The following is a 15,623-nucleotide window of genomic DNA, read 5'->3' as shown; positions in this document are numbered from 1 at the left end:
TATAAGTATTTTCTCATTAAATTCTCATAATCACCATCTGCTCAAATATCACATCCTCAGAAATGTTTTATCTGTCTGATACATGTAGGTATCCCTTACTTTCTACCTCATTACACTCATATAATTTCCTTGTTAGTTTGTGACATAGTATTATTTAACAGTTTTTGTCTCCTCCATTACAATGGAAGCTCCATGAGGCCAGGAGCTTTGTTCTGACCTCAGTGCCAGAAAAAAAACAGGCTTATTATTAGCACTTTGTAAATACTGAATGAATGACTGAATGCATGGATGAGAAAAAATCTACTTGAGAACCAAGAAGGCTTTTCATGAAAAAAGGGATAATTTTGGAAGCATGAGATTTTGATGGTAGGAAATGACTGGCTGACCTCATTACCGCTCAAAAGTCATGGCCACTACCTTTTTTCACTGACTCAGAACGAAGCAATGGGTCCTCATGTCATTCAAGGTGAAAGTCCAAATTCATACAATAACCTCAAAGGCCCCACTGGGCCCGATACTACTATTACCTCTCCAATCCCTTCTCCTAAATTCCTCCCTTGGCTCATTCTACTTAGGCTGCACAGGCCTCTTTGTAAGCATCCACCTTGATGACCTTGCACCAGCTATTCCCTTAGTCTGAAAGGATATTCCCAAATATTAACTCAACCCTCTGTTTCACAGCTCTCAGATCCCATCCTCTTAAGGGAAACATGCCTTATCCACCCTATATTTTACTGTGACCTAGTCACTCCCTCTCTGGTACTCCCCAGGACCTTACCCTGCTCTTTTACTTTTTCCTATAGGCTCCATCAATGATCACATAGCAGATCTTCCCTTTATTATTGTCTCTTTCCCCCTGCTGGACTCTAAGCTCCACAGGGCAGGGATCATGTTCTGATCCCTGAGATAACCCCTAGTGCTTAGAATGGTGTCTGGTACGTGTCCGGTACATGGTGAACATTCAATAAATACTTGTTGAATAAAGGAATGAATGAATGAATGTCTCAATCATTACTCACAATGTCGGATTGCTAACTGACAATAGTGTTAAAATATTTGGGTGACTGAATCAGAACCTTGCTTTGATTGTTCAGGGCCACCCTTGACTCTGGGCTGCACTGAATCAAACATCTGGACATTCTTGTTTCCCAGCTCCAATTGAAATCTTTATCACTCACCTAAAGTAGAGGTAACTATATACCTATTATGATTTCCCAAACTGTATCTTCTCCTTAATTATTTTATATTGATGATTTATTGATTAGGGGCCACCTGCAGACATTTTAGACATTCACTAATTTCATCAATAATCACATTAACACTTTCTCTTCAAGGTAGATTACTTCTTAGGATGCTCTCCATAAATCTTATACCTATGTAAGGGAATTCCTGTTATTCTAGTCAGGTGATATGTCTTTATCTATACCCTAATTCTAAGGAGTATAACTTATTTAAGACCTATATATGTACTTAATATAATTGTAAACTATACTCCTTGGTGCATAAAGGCAACACAGAAACTAATTTATATATATATATATATATATATATATATATATATATATACACACACACACATACACACACATATATATGTATATATTATATTTATATATTATATATTACATATATAATATATATAGTATATATTACATAACACACACACACACACACACACACACACACACACATTCTCTCTCTCCCTCTCTCTCCCCCTCCCCTCCATATACCCTTACATTGGTACCTGATACGCCAATAGCAAAAGTAAGGAAAGTCAAGAAGAAAACGGTTGAATTGATTAGTACATACCGAAGATATTAAGTTAACCTAGAAGAGAAGTGGATTCGTAAAGCAGCAATGAAATATGTTACTATGCATTCTTTGATCTGTGTTAATTAATAGCTGTTGACCTCATGATTCCTTATGTATCCAAGCATTGATTTCCATAACATCACCACTCCTAGCTCTCCTATGTCTCACTCACGGGTACCAGAGCAGAGCATGCAAGCCCCACAGTCTGCTCCGGCTGTTCTTTCAGTTTCATCTCTCAGTTCTGCCTTGTCAATATCCATCAAACCAGAAACACCAAAAATATCCCCCTAAATACAAGGCTGCTTCAGCTTCCATACCTAGAGCATTTTCTTTTTTTTGTTTACACACTTGTAATACTCTTTGACCACATCACCATCCCTCCCATAGACATACAGCCTCCATCCCCAAATTTTGTGGGGAATTCAGAGAAAAGGCAAGTGGGGTGTGCAACCTCTGAACTGAAGGCACACGAGTGTGGAGGGGGCCGTTATTAGTGGCAGCAGGCACGTTAGCAGGAATAATAGTGGCTATAATTTATAGCTCTTGGGGCAGCTGAGCCAATCCAAATGTGACAAAGTCTAAAGAAGGAAACAAAATAAGAACGCGTTCATGTTAGGCCCCAAGGAGAACCAAAGTATGAAATGGTCTTACATGAGTAAAAGAAAGCAAAGCATGAAGGAGTGAGTGTTTTATTTTGTACTGAACCCATGTGCTCCAATATGGACCAACAGGAAACAAAAAAGAAAAACGAAAAAAAAAAAAGGATTCAATTTAGGATGAACACTGACAAGTGCAATTCGTCCTTTGAGATTTTACTCAGGAACCTACGTAGCCATATGTAGCCATCTTTGATTTCCCCACTGCCCCAAGACATTATTAGCTGCTCCTATTGCACTTCCTTCTGTAGTCACTTCTTGGCACCAAACAGTATATAAAAAACACTTGTTTAAAGTCTACCTATACTACACTGGCCTCCATCAAGGAAGGGCCGCTTTCTAATTCATCTTTTCTTACCCAAAAGACTGGGCAGAGCACACATGGATTACCCACAATAAATATAATAGATGAAAATAAATAGAAGAATAAAATGTATTCCAAAGGTGAGAAAGAAACTCTTGAGGAATTTCTTGGTGGAAGACCTCATTTATCTTAATGAGATCAAAGGTGGGAAATCCACAGAAAGAAAAGGCAAAGACAGCTGTGGAGCTGAGAAGAGACAGAAGACCTAGTCATATGCACTATGGGAAACCAGATAAGGAGTTAACAATGAATGCCTCAGGAAAGGGATTTGCCAGTATTAAGGTTCCACGGAGTGCTTATGATTCTTGATCATCTGGGTGCAGGGGAAAGCCTTTTATAGCCCATCTATGGTTTTCAAAGTTTCTAAATTACTTCTAAAAGTTCTATTTATCCCAAACTTGCTCAAGGTTGAAACAGAGCTTAGTGGAAAGTAAGGTAAGAAGGGTGGGGAAATTCAGGTAAGAGAAGCCAGTCTCAAGACTAAAAGGAAACACACAACAACAAGAAAAGAAAAAAAAAGATCAAATATAGCACGCCCCTCCTTCTAGAGACTGTTTTCAGGTCTCCTTACTGTCCTGTATGCTGACCAGAAGTCATCACTGGCACAGTGAAGTCTGTTCATGCCCCTGTTAGAGGCGCTTGTACTCTCGTCCCAGAAGCAATCCTGTCCACTCAGTATTGAGTGAATTTCCTTCCTCACCCTATTAATGTGGTCTAAGGCTACATTAGCTTTAAGACATTCATGGACAAATTATTCATGATTTTTATTGGTGAGGTCAACGGTCCACCTTACGTAGTGCTTTGGGCAAAGTGTGAATAAAAGTTAAACTTTTATGAACAAGGTCGGTAATGTACAAAAAGACAGACTGACAGGCTGTCTCCTAGGACAGAGGCACGGAGTTCAGTGCTTGATAGGAGCCTAAAGCAAAACCACTAAAAATTTGTTTTTAAATGTCAACAAAAGACAGACTGTTAGCATCAGAAGAGGAAAAGGGGAATCTGAGTGGTATAACTTAGATGATTTTATCTACCTACATATGCGAGAGACACGGAACTCCATGAGCTGTGTTCTAGATACGCCACATTCTGCTCTGGATGCAACATTCCAGTAGCATCTGTCTCCCCTTCTAATTCCTAACACAAAAATCAAACCTTTGACTATGAATATACCAAACAGTAATAACCCCCACTACAAGTCAATAAATGATCACACTGAACACATACACTGACACTCATCTTCAGTGTACAATTCCCTGTAATGCTACTTCTCACTAGAAACATTTGTAACAAACTTCACTGCTCTACGCATTAGCCTCTTATAACCTGGGGAGTCAAATCATCTTAGGGTGTAACCTAAAAGCGGAATTTCTGATCCTACGAGGCAAGAAATCCAGAAACATGTTTTACCAAGGTGTATTTGAATTTCCGAGTCTGTTAAAGCAACACGTAACAAAATCGTATTGTTCGGAAACTCGTTATGCTGATATTTCTCATTTTCATTTTATACTTATTTAGCATTTCCTTTGTGCCAGTTCCTGTCCAGTTACTCAATAACTACTAACTCAGGGACTTTCCATGATTACAGAGGAGATAGGTTCTGCTATTACCCCCATTTTAGAGATGAGAAAACGGAGAGACTCTCTGAAGATCAAATAACTTCACCAGAGTTTTAACAGAGCCAGAATTCAAACCCACATAGCCTGGCTGCAGTGCATGTTGGTAACCACTGTCAAGCCTTTTCACATGGGAGCAGTGCTACATTTGGAAGGTTAATGTAGAACTTTATGTCCAAAGTCATTATTTTAGAGGTCTCTCCTTTTAACATTTTACAAAAGTGTAAAACATTAACTTATTATTCTTTGCTGTCAGATACAAAGGAGTATCTTACCAGTTATCTCTGTTATCACAGAAAAGAATATCAGTGAAAAATGACACGGGTTTAGATGATCTGAAGCTGAGGTGGCAGGTGAGCTCCGCATTCATTCCACTGGGAGAGCCTGTGATGATTCTGCCTTTTGGAAACGTCACAGAAAGAGGGTGAACCTCGTCACCATCAAAAAGTCTTGCTGTGGGAATCTGGACATTTAATGTTGAATCTCTGTTTAAGATTTAAAAAAAAATAGCTCAAAATACATGCAAATAATCGGATTTAAATGTGTCTTTCTCTGGTTTTCAAATCATTAGAAAAACTAAACAAGAAATATTTGCAGTAATATGCCCAATTATTAAAGATATTTTTGTATCACCTCTTATTTTCTGGTCACAATAAGTAAGATTGATAATATAGTAATTTGACCGCTTAAGATGATCCAAACTTCCTTCCAACCTCTATGAATTAAAAAAGAGGATTAAAACACCTGACTAAATACAATGTGTTTTTATCGACAGTCATGATATAAACAGTATTGTCCTTGAATATATCCTTATAAAAATTTACCAAAACTAACCAATTTGACAGCTAAAGCCTAAATGCATATAGACTAAATGTAATACTAACAGATGCATATACACAAAATAATTTTAATGTGGATACTATGAAGCACTTGTATACATATGTCATGAATAGTTTCTAATCAATACTACTAAAAAATTCCACTTAATGTTCACATATTTCATTATATACCTATAATTTATTTAACCAATCTAAAATGTTCATGATTTCTAATATCACAGTATGTAGTATTCACTTTTAAATCTAACACTTGATAACTTTAAGTGGTCAGTAAATATTTAGCCATATTACTTCTAAAATTTTATTATATAGGTAGGCTCCTATAACAAATATGAAGTGTCATCAAATGGGAATCATATTTCCCTAGTATGTTAATTACAATGAAGATCATTCAGCTAATTAACTAAAAAAAAGTAAAGAAAGATCTCAACTTCAATTACTTAAACTGATATGGTTCATTGCATAAAAAATTAAAAACGTAATTTATAAATCAGGTTTGAATCCAATTCTGTTGTTAATTAGCTAAGTGTCATTGAGTAAGTCATTAATACTGTTGATCTTATTGTGCATACAATGAGGAGACTGGGTTATATCATGTCTACAGTCCCTGTTACATGTTCCTTTCATTATACCGTATTTTTCAAGATTCAACTTTTGACTCACGATCATTTTTAAACTGATACCTTTACAAATTCATTCAAAAGTTGAAAGAGTAAAACATTAATCCATATATTAAATGATGTTTCTTGATAAAAAAAAGTACTTTTTAGCACAATATAATTCAAGCCACTTCTATTTTCTGTTTAAGCAACAGGACTAGTGTCTCCTTATGAGATAGGGTCTTAAAAAAACTGGGAATCACAAAGTTGTCCAGTTAACGTCAACCAACTACACTCTTGTCACCAGATGGCATTCAGAGCAAGCTCTAAACTGTAAGTAAGCACTCATCATATATTGCAGGCCAAACATTAGAAACTAGAGGTTGCTCTGGTCTCCACAACTTATAATATCCATTTATTTTGAACCATCACATCACACGTGGAACTTCTCTAGCTGGATCTCAGAATGCTTAACTGTAAAACAAGAGCTTGAACTAGAGAAGCTCTGAGGTAGCTACGAGATCTAAAAGGTGATGAAAATAATGCTTACAGGCAATTCACACTGGTGCACAAATCCTCACATTTTCTATAATTTTAACATGTCAACTAGCCACTCTTTAGATCTACTTCTTTATAGATGGGTGTATATTTCTGAATAAAAATTAGTTTGGCCTTCCTTTTTTGTTGTTTTATGTAAAAGATATCAATGTACACAGTCTTGCTTGACTTTCAAAAAAAAATTATATCTCCATATTTTGTTTCCAAGATCTCTAACACAGTTGTCTCATTAGCTGAAGTTCATCCACTTCACAGCTATTGCTATATTCATGGACACATATATCACAAATTATGATTCTTTTACCTGTCACAGGACATTTGTGCAGTCCCCACGTTTCGCTGTTCTGAATAATGCTCCTATGAAATAATTTCAAACATAACTTATAGTTCACACATGCAAGAGTTTTTCTTGCATATACTGTGAAGTGGAATGCTCAGGCTGTAAAATATGCAGATATTACACTTTGCATATTACTATCCACTGTGGTCCTAACTCACTGACACTGTAACTAGAACCAGACTTCACGTTTGCCTACCTACGACGGGCAGACGCTTATCTTATTGTAGTCTCTAATTTTCATTTCCACATTTACAAAAAGGTCAATTATATGCTTTCAGATGTTCATTATCCACTTATGAATCCTCTTCTGTGAAGTATGTATCGGAGTTTTTGGTCAACGTTGCTGTTGAGTGATTTGATATTTTTCTAACTAATTTTTATCAGTCATTAATTTTTTTGTTAGCATGATTTTAAGACTGGCTTAAGAAATTCTCTACCCATAGATGTTAAAGTTGTTTCCCAGAATATTTTTTAAATTTTTTCCTTTCACATTTAAGACTTTAATCCATTTGTAATGGATCTTTGTGTGTTATGTGAAATAGGAATCCAGTTTGAAATATCCCACACAGATAATCAATTGTTCCAGTGCCATTCACTGGCTAGTAACCTGTTTTCTCCAAAGATCTACAATACCATTTTTGTCAAATATTCACTACCCATTCATACTCGGGCTTTCTGCAACGCTCTTTATTCTATTCCTTTGGTCATTTTATCTATCACTACACCACTACCATAGTGGTTTAGTCTTGATATTTTGGTAAGGCAAGCCCTTCTTAATAGTATCCTTGTTCAAGAATGGCTTGGCTATTCTTTATCTTTTTTTTTTCCCCTAAAGATTTATTTATTTATTTGAGAGAGACAGGGAGGGGGGAATGTGGGAGGAAGGGCAGAGGGAGAGGGAGACAGAGTCCCAAGCAGACTCCGCGCTGAGTGCAGAGACCAACGCGAGGCTTGATCTTATGACCCTGGGATCAAGACCTGAGCTGAGATCAAGAATCAGACGCTTAACCAACTGAGCCACCCAGGAACCCCAGTGCTATGTATTTTAAATAGTGAACTTATCCTGTGTCTATTTTGATAAATGACCTTCACAGCTTTAAAATTTTACCTGTGGATTCTCTCAATTTCCTATATGCAAAAGCATCTAATCTACAGATAATGGCAGTGCTTATTTTCCTATCCTTAAGTATTTTATTTCTCTTAACTTCATGCCTGGACTACGTTTTCCAGGAAAATATGTTAGAGAGGCAGTGATAATAGGCGTCCTTGCCTATTCTTTTTTATTTAAAGGGAATTAATTTATGTTCCAGTATCCATGATAATGTCTCTTCCAGATTCAAGATAGAAAATTTTAACAATTTAAGGGATATCTCTTTTATTCCTGTTTAAGAGTTTTACCATGAATGGTTTTGAAATTTTACCAAATGCTTTTCTTCTGCATCTATGGAAATGATATCATTATTCTCTTTAATTTGTAAATGTGGGAGATGAAACACAAAGGTATTTTAGATTTTCTAACATTAGGCAAATCTTGCAATACTAGGATACACCCAATTTGGTCATGATTTATTAATATATTTATATTATATATGTAATATACATTATATTAATATATACATAATTTAATTCATTAAGGATTACTGCATCTATAGTCATAATAGATTGGCCTATAATTTATCTTTCTCATACTCTCATTGTCTGATTTTATGATAAAAATTTCTGACTTCATAAAACAAATTAGAGTACGTTGTCTCTTTTTCTATTGTCTAGAAGAATTTCTACAAGGTTTGAGATACAAGTTTCTTGCAAGTTTAGTACAACTTGCCTGTGAAAACATCAAGAATATATTTTCCTTGTAAGAAGATTTTTAAATATTGATTCAAAGACTTTCGACTTTCTATGTATTCCCAATACGGTTTTAGTAAATTATATTTTTTTTTACAAACTTCCCATTTCATTTACGTTTTCAAATGTGTTGGAATGAATTTACTCATAGTATTTTGATTATCTCATTTTTCTCCCCTGGGTATATAATATGCCCCATTATTCTTAATAGTATTTAGTTGTATCTTTTCTCCTTTTGTTCCTGGTCAATGTCACTGTATCAGTATCCGTTGTATTAGTTTTTCAAAGAACCGACTTTTGGGTTCAGTGAGCCTATATTCTATATATTTGCTTTCTATTGCTTTAACTTTTACTTTTTCATCTTATCTACATTCTATATTCCTTAGGTTTAAACTATTATTCTTATTAAGCTGAATACCTGAAACATCTAATCATTTTTTATCTACTATCAGCATTTAAGACTATACATTTCAATTTTTGCTGTGTTCCGTAAGTATATTTATTTGTTTGTTGCTTAACCACTGGTATTTAATATAACAGATGCAGTTAACTCAACACAGATGCAGGCCTAGTTCTCTAAAGAAAGCAAGAGAAGTGACCGTACGTGTTTCAAGTTAAGTCTTCAAATTTAATACTCAAGCACTGTTTATATCAGTGAATGCTGTTTTCATGTTTTGTTACACAGTATTTTAATTATTATCTATTTGCAGAATTCAGCATGCTATCTTCTTTGACTCTCTATAGAAGATTTTTTTAGGGGCACATGGATGGCTCAGTCAGTTGAGTGACTCCTGATTTTGGCTCAGGTCATGATCTCAGGGGGTCATGAGATCGAGCCCCTTGTCAGGCTCTGCACTCAATGCAGAATCTGCTTTAGATTCTCCCTCTCCCTCTGCCCCTCCCCCCTGTTCACATGTGTGCTCTCTCTCTCTCTAAAATAAAATTAAAAACTAAACAAATTTTTAAACAGTTCCAAATGTATGGCAGATCTGTTAATATTTTCTTTAATGATGTTAAAATTACAACTATTATCAGAATACATAATATATATGATGTCAACTCTAAAATTTGTTAAATTTGAGGAGTAACTCGTTAACACTGTTGGTTAAGCAACTGATTTTTGGTTTCGGCCCAGGTCATGATCTCAGGATTGTGAGACTGAGCCCTGAGTCAGGCTCTGTGCTCAGCGGAGAGCCTGCTTAGGATTCTCTCTATCCCTTTCCCTCTGCCTCTCCCCACTCCCTCATGCTTATGCTCTCTCTCATGCTTATGCTCTCTCTCTCTCCAAAATAAATAAATAAATGATTTTTTAAAAAATTGTTAAATTTGAACTACAGAATGATACACTTTGTGAGTTTTTGTAAATATCTCCTATATGGTTGAAAAAATGTGTATTCTATAGCTGCAGGGTGCAGTATTTTATAGTGCTATTTTTAATACTATTTTTAGTATTTTTAATAATATTAGTATTAAATGAATGTGGCCTTTAAAATATCCTTTTCAAATTTTCTTTATCTATACAAGTGTTTTGTCTTTTGGACTCATCAATAATTGAGATAGATGTTGAAACATCCTACATTGATGAAGGACTAGTCAATTTCCCCCTATTATTTTAATTTGGGGTATATATATTTTAAGACTATTTTAGTTGTGCATACAATTTTAGAATTCTGATAGTTTTGAGGTAGGCTGCATCTTTTATAATTATTTAATGTATTTTTAATATTAAAAATACGTTTTACATCTTAAATAAGGTTATCACATTTAAAATTAATACTGCTATCCAGCTTTCTTACGGTTATTCTGCTATTAACTGTTCCTAAGATTTTAGTTTGGTGGTTCTCAACTGGGAGTGGTTCTGCATCCCAGGGCACATGGAGCAATGTGTGGAGACAATTTTTTTTCTGTCATAACTGGGGGAGGATGCTACTGGTTAGAGACCAGGGAGGCTGCTAAACATCCTACTATATACAAAATAGCCTCCAGTGAAAAGAAAGAAGCATCTTTCCCAAAATGTCAACAGGTCTGAAGTTGAGAAACCCTGCTTGACTTCAATCTTTCTTGTCCTTACGTTTCACATATACCTCTTTTAATAGACAGCTGGATTTTTTTTTCTTATTTACTCTAACATTCTGTCTTTTAACTAGTCAGAGTAACTTATTCACATTTAATTGTATTACTCAACTACTTAGAGTTTTTGCCATCATTTTGTTTCAGTTTTTTCTTGCTTTTTAAAGTATGTATTCTTTTTTCTCTCTTACAAAATTAACTGAGATTCTGTTGGTTTCTATACTGTTTGTGTAGTTATATACAATCTTAGGTTTTGTGGATGCCCTTAAAAATTTACCCTACATACTTTGTTCTAAAATTCCGAAAAGTTGTATTTGGTTCATTTTCAAGTCTATATTGTATAATTCCATGTTAGTAACTAATGTTTATAATGCTATCTTGTTTTAAAAAATTATTTATATTCTGTGTCTGATAATTCCAGTATCTGAATGATGGAAAAGTCTAAATTTCAAGATGGTTGTTTGTGCTGACTCTAAATGACGGCATCTTCCCTTCTTGTGAGTTTTGCAATAATTGATAGTATAACTCGTGTCTGGTTGATAGCAATTGTGGAAACTGAAATATGAGTCAAATCTGAGGATGGCTTCATTTAGAACATAGGTTCGCAAACTGTGGTCCATGCAAAAGCAGCGTAAGTATCATTTGGAAACTTACTGAAATACAAATTATTACATACGATTCCAGGCTTCCTGAAACATAAATTCTGGGGATGGGAAGCAACAATCTCTGTTTTAAAAAATGTCTCAGGTGATGCTGATATACACGAACGTTTAAGAACCATTGATCTAGAGAAGATTTGATTGCTTCTGCTGAAAGGTAGAAGGATTTACTCACGTGAACTATTTTAGCCTCTTCCAGTGTCCCTGGATTAATCCAGGAATTTGATTGTTTTCCTGCCTTGAAGAAGTTGTCTAAAGTTTTAAGAACAATCCTGCATTTGGCAGATTATTACAGCTCACCACTCCTACTCTGGTTTCAGCTTATAAGTATGTACTGATTTGGTCTGGTTTGATTTGAGCCCTTTGGAGACCTCCTATATTTCTCAGAAGCCAGCAATTAATAAATTAACTAATTAATTAATTAAACACACACATTATCTACTTGTTTTGTAATGTGAGGGTACACAATGTATCTAGGGCAATATACTATTAGGGTTTGGGCTGCTGATAAATTTTTTTAAAAATGAAAACAGACTGCATTCTGCTAGACTATGTACATGTGATAGGCAGAATTCTGAGATGGCCCCTAAGAACCTTAGTGTACAGGCAAACTCTGTGTAATTCCCACCCCTTGGGTGGCAGAATCTGTAAATATGATCTCACTTCGGTGGATCAGCTGTGTTATACAGCCATGGTAAAGGGACCTTCCATATGTAATTGATATCCCTAGTTAAATGAATTCAAGTAAAGCAAAAGGGAGATTATCATGGGTAGATTAGACTTAATCAGGTAAGATCTTAAAAGAAGGTTTGGAGGTCAGAGACTGAGGTGTCAGATGGTCTACTCCAGCTTTCAATGACTAAAGTATCATGATGGGAGGAGGAACCATATGGCTAGGATTTGAAGGTGGCCTCTAAGAGCTGAAAGTGGTCCCAGCCAACAGCCAACAAGAAAATGATACCTTAGTCCTGCAACTAAACGGATTAGTGCTACCAATAAGCAGAATGCTTGAAGGAGGACTGAGCCTCATATGAGAAAGCTGCTACGGTCTACACCTTGATTTCTGCCTACTGAGACCATAAGCAGTGGACCCAGACTAAACAGACCCAGACTCCTGACCCAAAGAAACTATGAGATAACAAATTGATGTTTTAAGGCACTAAGTTTGTGCTAATTTGTCACAGAGAAATAGAAAGCTTGTTTCTCGTACCATGAAGAGAGACGTATCAAAATTTTTACAAAAAAATCAAATGACTAATGGTGAGGTAATTAAGTGGGCTTTAAAAATTTTTTAAGTTAAATGAACAGTTAAATATTCTAATGGTCTGGGGCGCCTGGGTGGCACAGCGGTTGGGCGTCTGCCTTCGGCTCAGGGCGTGATCCCGGCGTTACGGGATCGAGTCCCACATCAGGCTCTTCCGCTATGAGCCTGCTTCTTCCTCTCCCACTCCCCCTGCTTGTGTTCCCTCTCTCGCTGGCTGTCTCTCTCTGTCGAATAAATAAATAAAATCTTTAAAAAAAAAAAAATATTCTAATGGTCTAACGTCAGACATTGCTCTTGACTCATATAACATAGACACAAACAAAAAAGCACACAATGAAAATGTGGTAAATTCACATTAAGCATTTACCTGAAATAGTTTTGAGGTAAAATGTTGATATCCATCACAGTTGTTACATCCAGAGGAATAGGAGTGAAAAAGATGAATGGAGGATCAAACAATAACATGGGTGATTTCACCTCTCCAACCAAACATAACATGCGATAGCAAGCTGGATTATCATTTAGACGAATGGGAATATCAACTCTGTATTTTGTAGGGTGATCTAATGAAAAACAATTTTTTAAAAGTACCTTATATTTGTTCACATACACAAAAAACATTTACATAGTTTAAACCTTACTAAATATTAAAATGTACTATGAAGTTACAGCTCAATGGAAAATAGATTACCCAGAAACTGGAATTATCCTGCCAAGGAACTTAAAACATGTAATGAAGTGTCACTGAATCAACAATATTCTAAAGTGCACTATACCTAGAAATAGAGCGGGTCTCCTTAAAGCAAATTTTCATTATTATTGGAAAATACCTATACCTGGAGGAAACAGCGCAACAGGACCTCTTTTTTTGATTGTTTTCTGTGCCTTAACAGGAGCTGCCCATCCCTTTAGGATATGCTGTATGAAGATGAGGTCAGATAGTTGCCATAAAGATCTCAGGGGCCTAGTACTGAGAAATGGGTTTGCCATGAAGAAAGGAATGTTGTTCCTCCCAGATTTTTAAGTTTATGGAAAGCTGCCAGGGTTGACTGGCCAGTTTCACCCGGTAGGAAAAGACAGGAAATTCCCATGTGGCAACTCACTATGAGGAAAGGCAGTCTGTACTGGAGAAAAGGGCTCAGCATCTGGGGCTGCACGCCACTCCCAGACAACAGGTTCCACCCCAGCAAGCTGCCAATGCCGTTTTAGACCCATATGCCCAAACACAGTGTCTTATAGAGAAAAAATGTGATCTGGTGAGTATTAACTCAAGGTAATAGCTTAGAATTCAAAAACAGGACACTGAAATGACCTGGCACAGATCAGGGCCACCAAGAGTATCACCAGAACACATGATGAGTGTTCTGGATGATGTAAGTTCAAAGGTGACACATTGTGAACCATATACAAAAACAATGGAATCATTGAACCGATCACACCCACTAGATTTCTCTGTGCTGGGTGCCTTCACTTGGTCCAATCATTCTTTTACTTGTTCATATAGTCTGGGATCCTTGCAAAATGAGAGGTGGCTGGAGAGGGAAGTGAATTAGTAACTTCCTACTAGTAATGACAGATGAACACTGGAAAGACTATGTGAAAATATGAGAGACTTAGATCTATACCTGCAGCTGAGAAAATGAATTCTAATAGAATTTATGTGTTTAAAACACTGTAAATCTAAAGAGAAATGGTTTCATTTAATGAATTTCATATTATAAAAATTATTTTGGGAAGAAAGAAAAGCAAGTTCACTACTTCCAAAGTTAAGCAAGGTTTCAATTAGGACTTACTGAATTCTGAATTTTGAATGGGCCATTTGGAGATTATATCTGGGTTTCATACCTGGTAAACGTTTCTGGGGTCATGGAAAGGGGATTCCCTGTGTAACCTAACACTACTGGAGATTCCAGTAACACATTTTTCTAATCTCAGGTGGGCCTTCTCTCTCATCTAAGATGTAAGTTATATAAATGTGTTGCAGACATATTTCTCTTAAGAGTGAGGCACTGGGTGTTATACGCAACTAATGAAGCATCGAGCTTTACATCGGAAACCAGGGATGTACTGTATGGTGACTAACATAATATAATAAAAAAACATTAAAAAAAAAAAAAGAGTGAGGTTGAAATCCTAAGAAGGCAACTCATAGATTTGACTGCTTAGGCTTAGCCGCATACTGAAGGAAAAGTCAAATGGAAATGCTACTTATTTCCTTCTAGATTATCTATTTTATTTCATCTGGATAAAAATGTTGATACAGACATAAGGGACAAGTTCTATACAGAAATACATATGGTGGCTTTAGCTGGATGGGCTTTTCCTTTTTTTTTCATTCAGGTCCAGACATAATAGAAAATGAGAAGAAATACACAGAAATACATAATGAAACCTAATTACTTTTACAAAATAAACTTCATAATGGGGAGAGTATGCAATGTTTTCTATTATATTTTCAGAGTTCTAAACAGAGATAATAAAAGATGAAACATTTTTCAAACCTATCAATCATAGTACTCTATGTACTGTTTCTCGCACATAAAACTGATTATAAAATGCCATGCTGAAAAAAACAAAAAATATAAAATGTCAGGCTAATAGATGTACCAGGACACTGAGTTAAGGCAACACAGTGCTAATAGCATATTACTGAGAAAATATACAGCTGAATGAACTCTAAAAAGCTTAAAAGCCATTTTAGGTTCTTAGCCTGCCTTTTCTGTTGATAACATAGCTAGCTAGCTCTTAGTATCTTATTTAGAATGCCACATTTGTTTTAGATGTGTAGAATAGTACTATCCCAAGGATTCTGACACAACTGATTTACGGAGGGCATGCCCTCCGGAAGAACCTGTAAGGAAAGAGGGAAGCAAAACAGAGGAGGGCAAGAAGCTATGAAAAGCTGTGGTTTTATAATCCAGATTCACACTGATCCCATAGGCACCTATGGGATGTGAATTCACTGGAGAGGTTGTCCCAGCTGAGGGAGACTTAGTTGGGCCAG

The 15,623-nt window shown here is 36.0% G+C and overlaps 1 protein-coding gene across 1 annotated transcript in view; it reads right to left on the bottom strand.

Moving 5' to 3' along the window:
• CFAP47 (cilia and flagella associated protein 47) overlaps positions 1-15,623 on the bottom strand; it is a 478,944-nt gene that overhangs the window by 340,698 nt on the left and 122,623 nt on the right. The window contains exons 25-26 of the mRNA XM_048213784.2: positions 12,987-13,182; positions 4,721-4,930 (exon numbers count right to left, since the gene is read on the bottom strand). Coding sequence (XP_048069741.1) covers positions 4,721-4,930; positions 12,987-13,182 — 406 coding nt within the window. The remainder of the gene's footprint in view (positions 1-4,720; positions 4,931-12,986; positions 13,183-15,623) is intronic.

This window comes from Ursus arctos, chromosome X (genome assembly GCF_023065955.2).
Source record: "Ursus arctos isolate Adak ecotype North America chromosome X, UrsArc2.0, whole genome shotgun sequence".
NCBI lineage: Eukaryota > Metazoa > Chordata > Mammalia > Carnivora > Ursidae > Ursus > Ursus arctos.
Note: the sequence above shows the minus strand (reverse complement) of the source record. Positions and strands in the feature narration are given on the sequence as shown.